The sequence below is a fragment of the Heloderma suspectum genome, chromosome 1 (assembly GCF_057233095.1).
Source record: "Heloderma suspectum isolate Gila_16-S chromosome 1, 16-S_ref, whole genome shotgun sequence".
Taxonomy (NCBI): domain Eukaryota; kingdom Metazoa; phylum Chordata; class Lepidosauria; order Squamata; family Helodermatidae; genus Heloderma; species Heloderma suspectum.
Genome location: NC_139458.1, coordinates 148799758 through 148817217, shown reverse-complemented (window position 1 = coordinate 148817217; position 17460 = coordinate 148799758). Strand labels below are relative to the sequence as shown.

Below are 17460 nucleotides of genomic sequence, written 5' to 3'. Positions count from 1 at the left end.
GGAGCCACCCTAAGGGAGGGGCATCATTGTGAAGCTAGCTTGGCCAGGAGGTTCATACCCCAAATGGCCGGCAACTTTCTCTCCCTCTGGTTCGTGTCCTCTGCTTAGAGATTGTTGATTAGTTGTTTTCCTTGGATCTACATTTGTAGTAAGGATGGATGAAAGTCCCTTACCTGGTCCCGCAGCTGTTTTCGGTGAGGGGGGAGGCGCTTCGGTTCTCCCCCTGAAATTCTTGGCGGGAGGGAGGCGCCCTGCCCCTCCCGGCCGAAATTCAGGCCGAGGGGGAGGCGCCCCATCCCTCCCCGCCGAAATCCTGGCAGGGGAAGTGCCCCGTCTCCCCGGCCGCAAAATAAAAAAGTTATGGAAAAAAAAAAACACCTGATAGGCTACGTAACGATTTACGTAGCCTATCACGGCTAGATTTTCAAAGTCAGCCATGATAGGCTACGTAAATCGTTACATAGCCTATCACAGCTGACTTTGGGGGGGATAAAAAGCGCGTACTCAAAATGGCGGCGCCCATGGGCGCCACCATTTGCGTTCCTTATTTAGGCATGGGTAGTCTACATAAAGATTTATGTAGACTACGGCGAAAATAAGGGCAACGCAAATAGCGTTGCCCTTATTTTCGCTGTACTCTACGTAAATCTTTACGTAGACTACCCGTGCCCAAATAAGGAATGCAAATGGCGGTGCCCATTTGCGCCGCCATTTGCATACGCACTTTTTTTTTTTGAAAGTCAGCCATGATAGGCTACGTAATGATTTATGTAGCCTATCATGGCTGACTTTGAAAATCTAGCCGTGATAGGCTACGTAAATCGTTACGTAGCCTATCATGTGGTTTTGTGTTTTTTTTACTGGGAAATGGCGGCAGCCAGTCGGAAGACTGGCCCCCGCCCCCGCCGAAATGCCCCCGGGACCCACCACCGAGAGGGACATTCGACAGAGGTAAGTCCCATCCTGGGGGGGGCGGAGAATTTCCCCACCAATTTCAGGGGGCCGAATGCGTTGGCATTCAGCTTCCCGGAGATTCATGGAGAAATTCTCCGCCATCCCTAAGAGAGACTAGGCTCTAGCAAAATAAAGTCATATTAGCCTGAATCCTTGCCTATTGTGGTGTTGATTGCAGAGGGAAAGGATGATCCAATTCTGACACATGCTAACTATGACACCACAATATTATAGAAGATAGGGTGGGAGAGAGGTCTCCCAAAGGGATATTTCAGCTTCCCTTCAATTTCTATCAAGAATTCAGGTCAGCTCCACAGCACTTAATGAAGCATGTTCTACTGAAGTCAAAAAACACAACATCCTTTGAAACCAGTCACAAACAGCCAAGCATGCCAGGCATCAAAGGGATATAAAGCTTGATCATTGGTATCTGTTTTTCCATGTGTTATTTCTTGTTAGCTAATTCCAAGTGGTATATAAAACAACAATGACAACTGCAGTCTTGACAGCCACCAGAGTGCTTATCATATTATTACCATTTGCCTTCAACATCATTATGTGGCAGGAGTGGGCAAGTTGTGGCCCTCCAGATAGCTTGCCCTCCAACTCCCATCAGCAATAGCCAGTGGTGAGGAATGATGGGAGTTGTAGGCCAAAACATCTGGAGGGCCACAAGTTGGTCACCCCTGTCATATGACATGACCTTCAGAAAACTGATGATAGCACATGTTCTTCTACAGTAGCAATAGGAACTAGGGTCAGGCCCAAATACCCCCCATGTATATGAAAAATGCCCCATTCGTGAGTAGTGAAGATGAGGTATATTCTAGCTATTTGGAAGTGTGGGTTGATTTCAAAGGTGGAGGGAGGGGTAAAACTGCTGTTCCTCATGGTTCCTCACTGCTGCTGGTTCCCAGCTTTAGTTCTTAATGATGCCCTCGGAATGATGCTGTGTCACAGTAAAGCATTGTTCTGGGTTAAAAATGGCAGCTTGGCCATTGTCCCCCAGAATGCTCTCAGAATGCTTGCATCATGATGTAACTTATAATAGAGAATTAATAGGGGATATAATACAGAATTAAAGTCTGTGGGCAGCAGGAGCAAGAAACCAAGAGAGCAGCAGTGAATTTTCCAGTTCCTACCCAATTCCACCCCGATTCCCAAAATGCAAAAGAGGGGAGGAACTTTTAGACAGCATGTTTTTTCTGTCTAAATATGCTTAGGATTGCACCCTAATTCACCTTCTCCCCCCCCCCCTGCATCTAGTCTATTCTTTTGTGGGCTTACTTGCTACCTACTTTTCTTTCTTTCTTTCTTTCTTTCTTTCTTTCTTTCTTTCTTTCTTTCTTTCTTTCTTTCTTTCTACTAGAATATATCTAGTAGAATTCTTTCTACTAGAATATAAGATATATCTACACAATGTAAGTGTCCAGAATATGCACTGTAGCTTAAGAACGTCAGCAGTTTTTCACTTCATCCAGCATTCTTTGCAATCATCTCAACAATCAACAGGCACTATGTGGTCTACCAGAAATTAGCCTATGGTCCATGTTTCTGCCCATCCTGATTTTGTCTAGGCTGCTGAAATGAAGTGACATCTCATTCTATGCTTAGAATTATTCTGTCCTTATGTGCTAAATTTAACTAGATTTTATTTTCATTTGAGGAGGTTGAGCTAAAAGCATTAAAATGAGAACATGTTAATAATTGCCTTCTTTCATCTTTCCTTTTCTGATTAATGTTTGCTTAAAATGTAACTGACAATTTTCCAGAGCTTTCCCCTTGTTGTTACATAAATCCATTAACCAGCTTTGTCCTCAGCTAATCTCTTGCTTTGTTACTTAAAACAAAAAACAACCCCCCCCCCCCGAAATGGTGCTTATTATTTCTTACCTAAAGGAGATTAGTGCATTACAAATGCAAAATATCAATTGCTAAATGGAATGTTAAACATTGAGTTCTTTGACAGAATTAGTGAGTTTGCTTTTCAGGAACTGTTCAGGATAACCCACTGATGTTAAACAGAGAGAAAGTCCATATACAGTGCAAAACTATGCATGTCTACTTAGATGCAAGTCCCACCCCCAGATCAGCGCATAAATCAGGGATGGAGAAAATTTATCCTATGAAGGGCTGCTGATCAATGGGGAAAGTCAATTTGGGGGTGGGTGGGCCATGGCCAATGGTGGGCAGAGCCAGACAGAACCAAAACCAGACAGAGTTTGAAGCATTACATGACCACATTGCTCTTTCTCTTTCGGTGCCATCCCATTGCCCCTCATCTCTCTCTCTCTCTCTCTCTCTCTCTCTCTCTCACACACACACACACACACACACACACACACGCGCGCGCGCGCGCATGCAAACAGGAAGTGATTGCAGATGGTTGGTCTGGAGAGCAAGAGTGTCCCTACAGTGTCCAAAGAGCTGGATGATGCTGAAGGCCTCATGCAATTAGGCTGAGGGCCACATATGGCCCTTGGGCTGCTTCCTCACTCCATGTGTATAAGACTACAGCCTTAATGTAGCATTTGAGCATCTTACAGTATAATAAGAACTACAACATTCTTGTTCGCTTGGATAACAGTGTTTTCTCCTTTTGTAGAGCAGTAACAGAGACATAGAAAAATGAGGTCAGTCTCCCAAGCAAGCCGCTCTGGTGGCTGAATTCGGATTGAAAGTGCTTTGATGAAGGGCACATCATAAATTCTAAGGGTTATGATCACAAATCTTCTTCCCAAATTGTTACTGGGTATCCTTTCTTCTTAGGATGCTCTTGTAGAACATTGCCGTTATTCCACCTTTAGTGATGGATGATCCTGTCATTAATTTTCGGTAGCTGCCATGCACAGGAAAACACTTAGATGGAACAATGTTGAGTGTCTCCAAGTGGTACAGTTTCAGGATGGGTGGATCTGTCAGTTCTGTTTCTGGGGACTTCTCCTCCCCCCCCCCAAGTCCATTCCATGCCAAGTCAATGGAGATTGTTTTTTTAAAAAAACCCATACGTATTTTTGTGTGCATTTGTCAAATGGACACATTAATTGGTGTGTTCCCCATTGATTAAACATGTTTATGCATAGTTTAGAAATGTATGCAGTCAGGTTTTTTTCCACATCTTTCAAGTGCGAACACGTTGTATTTCATGGAATGCATCACAAGCCTGGGAATGTATGGATTTCTGACTGCAAAATGTGTCCGTTTCCAGTCACATTCGATTCCAGGAAGAGCAGATAAATCCATTTTTAAAAAATCCATTTTTAAGGAGCAGGTAAATCCATTAAAAAAAAAACCTCAACGAAGAAAATTTTTCATCCTTCCCTTGTACTAGTATATTTCAGTTTCCCAACTTTGATCCTGGTGGGTATTTGTGAAGTGCCTTGTTTTATCTTTATCATCCTTTTACAGCCTCATTCCCTGCTTCTGCAGCCACATGCATTAATATTACATAGCCTTTCACCAGGTCTTTCCCATCTCAGTAAATGTGTATCTGTTCACTTTCACCAGACCTGGTAGGTCTGAATGAAAATGGCCTCCCAAAATTCTCTACAAGTGCTTTGTAAAAACAAAATAAAACATTCCTGTAGGAGCAAGATCACAAAAGAACAAACCCACTGTAGTTTGCAGGTTTTATTCAAACAGTATGTGCCCTCTGTATTTCCTGTGCATCTCCTCATCACAGATTTTTTTCAGTTTAGTTTTGTAACTCTATCACTTTTCTCACTTAAGTAAAGCATGTTGATCATAGTAGGGGTGTACGAAACCCCACTTATCTGGCTTCGCTGGGTTCCACAGGTGGGGGGAGGCGATCCATTCCTCCTCCCCAGAATCCTTGACGGGGGGGAGGTGATCCATTCGTCCCCCCTGGAATCCTGCCTGGCCAGCTCCACTCTGCGGCCAGGCCGCGGAGGCGCCAGCCGGGCCAACCCGCAGTGGGGCCTTCAGCCGCTGCTGGGCTGGTGTGGACGCAAATGGCGTCCTGAGTAGGGGACGCCATTTGCGTCCCTATGGTAGCCCATGATAGGCTACATAAATATATACGTAGCCTATCACAGCTGAAGCAGGGACACAAATGGCGTCCCCTATGCCATTTGTGTTCCCGCTTTAGCTGTGATAGGCTACATAAATATTTACGTAGCCTATCACAGCTAAAACGGGAACACAAATGGTGTCCCCTACTCAGGACGCCATTTGTGTCCACAGCAGCCGGAGCTGCCACCGCCACCGCCGCTGCCACTGCTGAAGCCGCTGCTGGAGCTGCAGCCAGGTAGGCTCCATTTTGCAGGGCTTTCACAGGGTGGAGGGGCGGGGTCTCCATTCCGCCATGGATTCCGGGGAGCCAAATTCACTGGAATTCGGCCCCCCTGGGATCCATGGCAGAATTCTCTAACATCCCTAGATCATAGATGCTCCAAGGATGCTGTCCTAAAATCCTTCTAAGTAAACATATATAGGATTACATTGAAAGGAACTACATAAATTATTGTTGTTATCATCATCCTCACCTACCAGCGAGCTGTTGATTGTCCCACACAAACAGCCTTCCATTTGATAATTTAATATATGAATTATTTTTGCTTCCTGCTGTGTTTCTCTTAGATACAAGTACATCATCTGGCAAACAATCACCAAAAAATGCATCTGGCATTAGAATGACATTGAGCTTCAGCCTTCAGGCCATTTTTTTTTTAAATCAGCCTACTAATTGGTAGTACTTTCCAATTTGTTATATCCATGTGAAACTTGGACCAGTTTTTTTGTTCTGTTCAGCTCCCAGGCATCTGTGAAACTAGTGTGCAACACAGCATACCAAGTGGCAAATAAGTCCCAAGGAGTGAGGTCTTGAATCACAGCCATTCTTCCATGGGGAATTAAGCCATCATGCTCAATACAGGAATAGCTGCACTGATTGGGTTGATGCTAAAATTGGCAGTGACTGTATAGCAAAATGAAGGAGGTGGATGGAAGGGCTATTCAAGGTATGACACTTGAAGAAAGTCTCCTTTGGGATGTGTGGAAAGATCATGTTATAAGGAGACCTGAGGTCTTACCTGAAGCTTCCCAATCTATACATCTGTATTTGATAGATTTATCTTCACCAGATAGGTTTAACTAGCTTTTACATTTTAGATTATCTGGTAGGGGCAGATAGGGATGCAACAATCCTAGACCCCAGGAGCGGGGAACTCCAGGAGTTGTTGGACTACAATCCCCAATATCCCCAACTATTGGACATGCTGACTAGGGCTGATGGGAGTTACAGTCCAAAACATCTGTAAGGGAGCAGGTTGGGGTATGAAGGATTCAGGGTGCAGCCTCAAAGGTATATAGCAAATCCAAAACTATTGGGAATGTTGTCTTTATTCTATTCAGTTAAGACAGATTTCCCAGAATATGACTTATTTCATTCACCAGCCAGGTTTGGACATAATGCTAAACCCTAGTTTAGCACTATTTGAGTGAACCTCAGTGAGCCTTAGTCATATGAGCTCCCCTCTTTTCTTCCTATTCAGCCACAAGGAGGATATCAGAAACATCTGCTTGTGTTGTTAATCTAACTATGGCTTGTTATCATATCTGAACTGTAGTTAGTTTAACCTTTGGTTTATTGGAATGAGCTAAGATCAAACTGGGGTTTCTTGTTCCAATAAACCATAGCTTAAACCAGATGTGGGCCACCTGCAGCCCAAGGGCCACATATAGCCTTCAGCAGGTAACTGGTCTGGGGCTCTCAGGTGCCCAGCAATCAGCACTACCAAATTTAAGACCAGACCACTGGCACTGCAATCAGACTGGCTACAGGAACTCTAGGAGCCATCCTCAGAGTGCTGACCATAGAGTGCTGCTGCTGCACAGAAAGGCCATGATTCTCCTATTTATGTAGTGCTTCCTCATATGGGGGTAATTTTCACAGGGATCACAAGGGAGAGGAAAGGCTGAAACCTCTCCCCATGGCCCCCATGACACCCCCCCCCCACACACACATGGAAGTTTAGTTAAAAAAAAAAAGGGGGAGGGGGGAGAGAAAGAGAAGATCCCATTTGCATGAATGGGATCTTTTCACTAAGTGTGTGTATCTGTGTGTGTGTTTTCTCAAGGGCATCACAGTGGGGGGGGGGCTGTGTGTGTGCTGTGTGTGAGAGAGAGGCAAGAGGCAAGTCTGTGTGTCCGTATGCATTTCTGTGTGTGTTGGGGGGAAGAGTATATGTGTCTCAAGGGGGAAGGTGTATACACAGCCTCATCCACCATGGCCCCACCTACCACCTACCAATGGGCCCCACAAAGGATCCCCCAGCCACCAGGGTGACTCTCCACATGAAAAAAAAAAAAATCCCTGCCCTTGGTTTAAACTAACCACAGTTCCCAGTTTGGACATAATAACAGCACATTTTTAAACCAGGCTGCAGCTAGTTCCAGTCTTCTCCTCTCGTGTGCTCTAGAGTAGGAAAGGGGGAAAGGTGCTCAAGCAGGCTCATTTGCATATTGTTAGCCTATCGTTTAGCATTATATCTGAACCAGGCCAGTGAGAATTTGGATTGCAGCAAGCAAATTACAAATCTTGTATGTGTGTTGATTGACAGATCAGACCATCTGTAGCCTATTATTTTGGAATATGGACTCATTATTTATGTTTGATCCATGGTCCTTGTGGCTGTAAAACATACACCTGAGGGAAAATAAAGGGAGAGAAAATTAGGCCAGCTGTAAGGTCTGAGCATGAGCATAGCTTTGGGGATTAAAAAAACAAACAAACCCAAAACATTCTTAATACTCTCACTTCTTTATAGTGTTGGGATTTGTTTTTAATACAGTAGTATTGTGATTAGTATGGTTTATTGGTTTGAGAATAATTGAGGCAGTGGAATTCTTTATGGGGGGAATTGAATATGCCTTTTTGTGGAATTAGAGAATTATGGGAAGGATACTATGAGAGGGAGAAAAATGAGTCATAATTAGCTGCTAATCTCAGTCGTCTCCCAATAACCCAGAATGGGTCTGGAAATGTCCAGATTCTAGCAACTGCCTTTTTTTTTTGCTAGGCTAGTCTGAGTGGCTGGATCCTAAGAAGGAATATTCTGTAATGATGGAGGTTAGGTATATGCAGACAGTTGCTTGCCAAATAGGTAATGTGGGTAGAGAGGCATGTGGAATCTTTAGCACCTGCCCATGTGGTATTAAGAATTTTACCACTCCTATGTTTCCCTGGATTTGGGGTAGGGAGGGATGTATGAGAAATTCATTTCAGTTTGTTTTTGATCAGAATTTTACCCAGTTCGCACCTTCCAGACTGAACAGAGTCAGATGGAATCTGTGATCAAAGTCAGTACGTTTCCAAGCTTGCAATATGATTCACAACCTCCCCACCCAAACAGTTCAGCAGCATGCGTGCATTTAAAAATCCATACATTAAAAAATGTACACAAATATGCTTTAATCGTGGGAAATGAATGTGTACTTTTCAAAAATGCATGCACTTCAGAATGAATACATTTCAAAAATCTGCATAGTTGATGCGTACATTTGGAAAAATACACATGCATTTTCAGGTGAAAAGACACCCCCCAAAAAGCTCACAATCTGAAATGGACTCCAGTTACAAGCATCAAAGTGAAATTGGAGAACTTGGGCGACCTTGGGTTTTGCTGATTTGCACGTCCCTAATTTTCAGGATGAATGTGTGATCAAGTTAACTTCCCCACATGAGCAGATACAGTCAGGCTACTTGCTGCTCTATCTCACTACAAGAAAACATTCTCTGAAATAATAACTGGTGATATGCATGACCTGTAGTTTCATTTTTATCACTATCAGGGATGGCGGAGAATTTCTCCCCAAAACTTCGGGGGGCCGAGTGCCAACGTGTTCGGCCCCCAGAACAAGTTTCGAGGAGAAATTCTCCTCACCCCCCACCCCCCGCACCCCCCCCGGGATGGGACTTACCTTTGCTGAATGTCCCTCCCGGCAGCGGGTCCGGCCGGTGGTTCGGCGGGTGTTCGTGCGGGGCGGGAGCGGCAGCTGGTCTTTTGACCGGCTGCCGCCGCCACCATTCCAATGAAAGAAAAAAAAACAAAAACGCCCCCATGATAGGCTACGTGATGATTAACGTAGCCTATCACGGCTAGATTTTCAAAGTCAGCTGTGATAGGCTACGTAAATCGTCACGTAGCCTATCATGGGTGACTTTAAAAAAAAAGCGCGTACGGATAATGGCGGCCCCCATAGGGAGCCGCCATTCCCATTCCTTATTTGGTCGCTGTAGTCTACGTAAAGATTTATGTAGACTACGGCGAAAATAAGGGAATGCTATTTGCGTTGCCCTTATTTTCGCCGTAGTCTACGTAAAGATTTATGTAGACTACAGCGACCAAATAAGGAACGCGAATGGCAGCTCCCTATGGGGGCCGCCATTAGCGTACGTGCTTTTTTTTTTTTAAGTCACCCGTGATAGGCTACGTGACGATTAACGTAGCCTATCATGGCTGACTTTGCAGATCTAGCCATGATAGGCTACGTTAATCGTCACGTAGCCTATCACGGGGGCGTTTTGTTTTTTTTTTAACTTTGGAGTTCGCGGCCGGGCGAGGCGGGAAGCCTCCTCCCCGGCCTGAATTTCGACCGGGCGAGGCGGGAAGCCTCCCCCCTGGCCTGAATTTCGGCCAGGCGAGGCGGGAAGCCTCCCCCCCGGCCTGAACTTCGCGGGGGGAGCAGCGAAGCACCTCCCCCCCACCGCAAACAAGCTTCGACAACAGGTAAATGACTTTCGTCCTCCCCTAATCACTATCATACTCGACAGTCAGAAGAATGGAGCTACAGCTACAGGTCATGCCTATGGATGGTTCTCATTTCATAGAAATCTTTCTTGTATAGAGAGAGGGAGCAAGTGGCCTGAGTGCATCTGCTCATGTGGACAAGATACATACTGATAAAAAGCCACCACCAGCTCTGCAGCAAGGAGTTACCATTGTCCCATTTCCAGGCACTAGTGGAAGTGGATAGGAATCAGATCCTGTGGTGGCCTCTCCTAAGGTGTTTTCCAGCCCTTCTACAAAGTACAGGTAACATCAAGGTAAACCTTTGAAAGTAAGAACTTAGGCATAGCTCAGAATCCACATAGAAAGCTTCACAAAATGGATATGTGTATGTGTGTGTGTGTGTGTGTGAGAGAGAGAGAGAGAGAGAGAGAGAGAGAGAGAGAGAGAATTTGGTTTTAGGAAGTTACTTCCTAAAAAATATTAAGATTCTGGGGACAAAGACAGCAGAGATTGTGAGGGCAGACAAGGACAGGACTCATCTTTTTTTTCTTTATTTTTAAAGGAGGCAAATAGTATATGAACATAAGAAGACTCATACTGGATCAGACCAAGGTCTATCTAGTCCAGCAATCTGTTCACACAGTATTCAACCAGCTGTCTAGTTGGGAACCCACAAATGGGACATGAGCACACAGCACTCTCCTGCCCATGTTCCCCAGTAATGTCTGCTGTACATAAGCATACAGCCTCCGATACTAGAGGTAGCATAGACATCAGGATTAGTAGTCATTGGTATCCTCCATGAATTTGTCCATTCCCCTTTTAAAGCCATCCAAATTGGTGGCTGTCACTACATCTTGTGGTAGCAAATTCCATAGTTTAACTATGGGTTAGTAGGTATTACAGAGTCCTACAGAAACCCAAGCCTTCCATTAGGAATCTTCTTCCTTTGTACAATTTGCTCTTATTACTGTTAGGCATGTCATGCATGTGCTTCAGATCAGCCTATTCCAGATGGTATTCAATATATTCGGCATGTTCTAAGTGAGGTTGCACTAAAGCTCAGATTCACAGCTGCAGCAGTGGGGGCAGGGACATCTAGATCCAGCTTTGCTGCTGGATGTGGTATCTACAGCAGGAACTTTCAAGAATGTTGTTCTCTTTCCGGCACCAGGTGAAGACCGTTTTTTATTTTCCCAGGCATTTTTAGCATTTTAGCATTCCATTTTTTTAGCTCTGCTGTCGTAAATCTGCTATTGCATTTTAAATATCTTCACTGCTGCTAGGTTTTACTCTGGCAGGCTGTATTTTTATTTTGTAGCTTTAATCTATTATACTTTATATTGTATTCTCTGTTGTATTTTTGTGGTTTTAATTTTATGAACAGCCCAGAGAGCTTTGGCTATTGGGTGGTATAAAACAAACAAACAAACAAACAAACACACTTGTTTTACCAGCTGCATCTCCATCTTGAAAGAAGTAATCTGGCCACAGTTACTTCCAAGCTAGAGGACTGAAATGTGGGAGGTTGCATATGAACATAGTTTAGGGATGGACGAATCTGTCAAGCTCAGTTTCACCCAGGTTCTATTTTTTTCCACTGCTAAATTCATTCCATTCTGGCTGCTTCTGCATTCAATTGCATTTTTTTAGCCTGCACAAAAATTCATATGAATTTCTGTACACATTTTTTTCCAAATGTACACATTTCTTTCAAGTTGTTTTTTCCCCCCATTGAATAAAGCATGTTTGTGCACATTTTCCCCAAATATATGCATTTTTGTATGGATTGTTCCAAATTTACACAATTTTATGCACTTTTTCAAATGTATACTTTTCTTTCTTTTTTTCAAACTACATCACAAGCATAGAAAAAGTATAGATTTTGTTGTCATTTACTTATTCTTCCACTGTATTGAAGGTTGCAACTGCATCATACGTAAATAACTGAATTCCAGTTTTGTGTAGAAATGTGAACTGAACAAATTTCTCACCCAGCCCTAAAAGACTTTGGAAACTTCAACTGGTTCAGAGTGCACTGGCCAGTTTAAGGGGACCTGCCACAGTGATCATGTCTTGTCTTGCCAGTTCTTCTGGCTGCCAGTTTGTTTCTGAGTGCAATTCAAACTGATGGGTTGGCCTATAAAATCCTAAATGATATGGGGCTGGGATACCTGAAGGAGTCATTATCCCATACCGATCTGCTTTCAGGGCCCAGCTATGGGAAATAAAATGGTACACTTTACCAGAGTCTTGGGCGGGGCGGGGGGCAGCAGCCTGACATCCATCCCATTCACCCATGCTTTTTTACTTTGTGTGATTTACTCCTGCTATAATGTTTTTACTGTTTTTTGGCTTTTTTGTTGTAGTTATATCTGTAGTGTTTATTTATTGCACATGGTAGTATTGGCCTTAATTTATTTAAAGCACCGTAATCACTATTTTAGTGCAAAGATGGGGGTATAAATATCCTAAATAAATAATCCTACAAAACTATAGTAGATGAACTGTAGAGTTATTTATTATTCCACTGTATTGACAGTTTAAACTGGATTATATGTAAATATCATTTCCTTTTCAGATTTCTTCCATGGCATTCGAAAACTATAAGCATTCTTGGTCATTGTGTTTTTTACTTTGAATTTGCTTAGATAACAATGTTCTCATTAAAATAAAAATAAAACCCTCAGTGTGTAATGGCTTGAAATGCCAGGAATAATTACACTGTATTGCTCTTGGTTGCAATACACCCGATCCATTTATATGTTGTAGATTTGATTTTCAGTTAATCCAGATGATGATCTTAAGTGTTACAAACTAGGGATGTACCAAAGTCACTTACCTTTTAGAAGGGTGACATTCGCGGTAGGGGTGGAGGTGCTCCGTCCCTCCTCCCGAAATTCTCTCTGGCCAGCTCCGCTCCACGGAGATTCCACAGAGCCACCGGCCGGGGCTGCCCGCAGCTGGACATCTGGCCCCTGGACAGCCTGCAGGGACACAAATGGCAGCTGCCATAGCTGCCGCCATTTGCATCCCTGTATTTTGTCGTGATAGGCTATGTAAATATTTATGTAACCTATTAGAGCAAAAAAAAAAAGGGAACGCAAATGGTGGCCACTACGCCATTTGTGCCCCACTCTTTTGCCATAATAGCCTACGTAAATATTTACGTAGACTATCACGGCCAAAAAAAAAAGGGAACGCAAATGGTGGCCGCCGTAGCTGCCGCCATTTGCGTTCCCTTTTCTTTTTGCCATGATAGGCTATGTAAATAATTATGCAGCCTATCACAGCTTCTGCAGGGATGCAAATGACATCCCTGCGTTAGCTGTGATAGGCTGCATAAGTATTTCCGTAGCCTATCATGGCTATAGTGATGAAGCGAATGGTGGCCGCGGACGCGGCCACCATTTGCAAGTCAGCGGGAATGGCAGCAGGTAGGTGTCCCATTTCACGTGCCTTTCGTGGGGTGGGGGGGCAGGGGGGCTTCGTTCTGCCATGGATTTTTGGGGGCTGAATGGACTGGCATTCGGCCTCACCTAGATCCATGGTGGAATTCTCTGACATCCGTATTACAAACTCGACTGCTCTTTAGGTCTGGGTAGGGATGTACAAAAGTCACTTATCTTTTTGAAGAGTGACATTCGTGGTGGGGGGAGGTGCTCTGTCCCTCCCCCCGAAATTCTGGTCGGCTGGGCTCTGCTCCGCAGAGATTCCATGGAGCCTGCAACCAGGGCCACACGCAGCCAGACATCCGGCCGCTGGGCAGCCTGCAGGCAAAAAAAAGAAACAGCATATGCAAATGGCGGTGGTTACATTCCCTTTTTTGGGGGGTTTTAGCCTACGTAAATATTTACGTAAGCTATTACGGTGAAAAAAAGGGGAACGCAAATAGCGTAGTGGGCGCCATTTGCGTTCCTTTTTTTCCTGCTGTTTTAGCCTACGTAAATATTTATGTAGGCTAAAACACCAAATGGCGGCCGCCATAGCCACCACCATTTGCGTACGCTGTTTTTTTTTTTTTTAGCTTGCTGTGATAGGCTACGTAAATACTTATGTAGCCTATCACAGCCTCCGCAGGGATGCAAACGGATGCTGGAGAAATTCAAGATGGACTAAAATGATCTTGGATTTCTAAGAATCTGATCTGCAGAATCCGCTGCAGAGTGACCCCCTCAGGCCACGAAGAGTCCATGGGCTCTTGGATGTTTTTGTTTTTTTTTTAACTTCCCCGAGATTTGCATATATAAATTCGTAGAAAAATATGTAAGTTTCTGCTGAGGAAATGCTAAATGGAATGGGGGACAATATGCTAAATGTTATATAATAAGTGCAATTCTGTAAGTATTATGTAAATACTTACATAATTATTTGCGTACTTTTCTGCATGATGAAAAAAAATATTCACATCCATTTGTGAGCGGACGATGGAACAAAATGCATCCGACAATCCATGAAATGCAGATGGAGTGGATTTTCACAGTCCGTACATCCCTTATCAGGACTGTTACGGCACATTCAAGTTAAAGTTGGCAGTAAATGTTTTAGATTTATTCTGCATTCAAGTTTCTCCCTAACAGCCCTTTAGAATTACAGCACATAGACTTAGACGCAAAAAGCGCTGTGAATTGCCCATAGACTCTAGTTCACAGAGCTATTTTGCGTATAGTTCTATGGGCAAGTGCTGCCGATCGCCATTTTTTAGAAAACATGGCGATTGGCACAGAGATGAACAGAACAGGCCTGGGTAAGTTGCAGGCTGATCATCGAGCATGGAGGGGGCACTCAACTGCAGCCTGGAAGGCCAGCGAGCAGGGGGAAAGCCCGGGGGACCCGGAAAACACACACAAAAATTCCTCTTTTGTACTATTAGCCAAGATTTGGGGTGGGGGGGTCTTTTGTTTAGGAAGTTTCACAATGCCTTGCTTATGTTTGTGGTTATTATTGTAGATGCAGGGCAGCCACAGCCATCACCAGGGCTGGCCCTACCATTAGGCAGAGTGAGGCAACTGCCTCAAGTGGCAGATGCTGGGAGGCAGCAGTGGGAGCCCTCCGACCATTCCTCCTGAGCCCCCAGGCCATTCCCCTCTGTTGGATAATGTAACAAAAAGAGAGAGACAAAGAGAGAAATGCATTTGGAAAAGTTCATCCCATGGGCAGATTCTAAGGTGATGGCTCATTTATGGCTGGGAAAACGATTCCCTGTGAAACCAGGGAGGAACAAGGGGAAGCATATTAGCTACTCTCCAGGCCTGTAGCCAGCCTAAACATTGGGGGAGGGGGGGCTGGGGGGGCAGCTCATCTGGTTTGGAGGCCTTTTAATGATAAAATTGTAAACTTTTTAAAGTATTTTTTCGTAAAAAAATAATTGGGGGTCGAGAAGATTTAGGGTGGGCAGCCCCCCAGCCCCCACCCCAGCTACAGGCCTCCTACTATCCATGTAGAGACTCCATGCTAGAGACAAAGAATCAGTGGGTCACAACCATGTCTTCTGACTGCCCTTGCAGGAGATGCTAAGCTGCGTTTCAGCAACAGCCACACATCAGTCACCTTGGGCAGCCTCCTCGATGACCAGCACTGGCACTCGGTTCTCATTGAGCGATCCAATAAGCTAGTGAACTTCACAGTGGACAAGCACATGCAGCATTTCCGGACGAAAGGAGATTCAGATGACTTGAATATTGATTATGAGGTGTGTGAGGTCTTTTGTGTCATGAATGCAGTCATAGGAACTTGGGAGAAAAATTGTACAGAATCAATCATTATGGTCCATACTGGCTTCATGAGCAATAGCAGTAATATCATTTTATCAAATATCCCTCCTGGGCTCCATTAATGAATTACTTATTTACACTGTTGCATGGATATTTTTTTAAGCACTTTCGCTCATGCATGGAAGCTAATATGTGGGTTACAGCAAATCAGATTTTTTTTTTATGCATGCATAATGCACAAGACAAGTTACAAGTATTAATGAATTTAATTACTGTGCTATAGTATAAGAATACAATAAGTAGTATAGGATAAGTAGCTATGCTGTAGTATAAGTACTATGTTATAAGTAAAATAAGTAGCATAAGTAGAAAGATAGTATAATTAACACATTAAGTATGGCTAATGGTTTATCTAAACCTTAATATGCTAATTAGAACTGCAGAAGAGCAGTATATGAGAGCATATGGCAGTCTCCATTTTGTTCATAAACATTTTGGTAATGGCCAGTAATATTCTTGGTTTCACAAAGTTCTTTAATATGAGAACTTTCAGTGCCTCAGCGTGGATTCATGTACCATTTATCTGACTTCCTACCGGTCATCAACTTTGTGACAGTGACAGAATGATAAGGATCGAATACAATTTATCTGAAGACATCTAGTGTACAACTGACTTTACTTGCTCATTAAACATTGGCCACAGCTCCATTGATTGTTGGCCCCTTCAGACACCTTCAGTAGATTCCTAGCACTTCATGACTATGGAGGTCAGTACATATTGACCTCCGTAGTCATGAAGTGCTAGATGAAATCTGAATCAGCCCCCCATCAGTAGTCACGGATGTAAACAAAACACACATGACTGGTGGGTTAAGAACAGACTTTAATTGAGATATAACAAGCTTACATCTTGAGGTAAGTTGGCTGAGGTCAGCCTGATGGTCAGCATCCCCTGAGGAAGGAAGTAGGAAAGAAGAATAGGAGAGTAGGGGGAGGAGACAAGGAAAAGGCAATATGATCTCCCAGAGACCCATCCCACCTGACTCAAGTACATATTAACCCTTCAAGTTCAGGTTAAGTGACTCATGGCCCAAGTCTCTCCAACACCCCTTCTCGAGGGCAATGGGTCACCATACTAATCCCATTCCCATCAGGTGGTGCTGGTGCAGTTCCCCTGGCAGAGGCTTTGTCAGCACATCTGCCACCATTTCTTCAGTCAGGCAATACTTCAGTTCAGTCACCTCTACTGAGTCTTTTATCAGGTGATGCCTCACATCAATGTGCTTTGTCCGTGGCCTCAATGTCAATGCCAGCTTTAGGCACCCCTGATTGTCTTCATATAGCACTGTGGCTTGCGTGTTCTCCTGTCCCATGTCAGTGAATAATGGCCTGAGCCAAATCATTTCCTGACATGCACTGGCTGCCGCCACATACTCTGCTTCTGTGGAAGACATGGCCACAACTGCCTGCTTCTTACTGGCCCAACTGATGGTCCTGCCATTGTATGTGATCAGGTTTCCTGATGGGGACTTGCGGTCTGACTCATTGCCCACCCAGTCTGCACCCCCAAACCCAATCAGCCCTGCGAGTGTGCTGCTGGGCAGTCTGAGCTTTGTATGTGTGGTACCTTTCAAGTAGTGCATCACACGCTTCACTCCATTCCAGTCATGTTGAAATGGCCTGGCCATTTTCCTGCTCAGGATGCCCACGGCTGCAGTTGTGTCTGTCTGTCGTGATGAACAGCAGCTTACCAATTGTCCTTCGATACTGCTGATTATCTGGCAGTGGAACATGGTCATCTCACCCCTTCAGGTGGTCTGTGGTCATGGGAGTCTTGACCCCCTTTGCCTCTGCCATTCCAAAGGCCAGCAGCATCTCCTCGATCTTTTGTCTTTGACTAAGGAGGAAGCGCCCATTGTCCCCCTCCTCGACCTGTATACTCAAATAGTGCACTATTGGACTCAGGTCCTTGATTTCAAAGTTCTGCTTCAGTCTGAGCATAATTTCTGTGCCATCGCTTTCCAGCTCAGAGCGCAGGA

The 17460-nt window shown here is 44.3% G+C and overlaps 1 protein-coding gene across 1 annotated transcript in view; it reads left to right on the top strand.

Moving 5' to 3' along the window:
* Nucleotides 1-17460, top strand: part of CNTNAP5 (contactin associated protein family member 5) — a 664045-nt gene that overhangs the window by 330916 nt on the left and 315669 nt on the right. The window contains exon 6 of the mRNA XM_084806776.1: nt 15215-15399. Within this exon, the coding sequence (XP_084662902.1) occupies nt 15215-15399 (185 nt within the window). The remainder of the gene's footprint in view (nt 1-15214; nt 15400-17460) is intronic.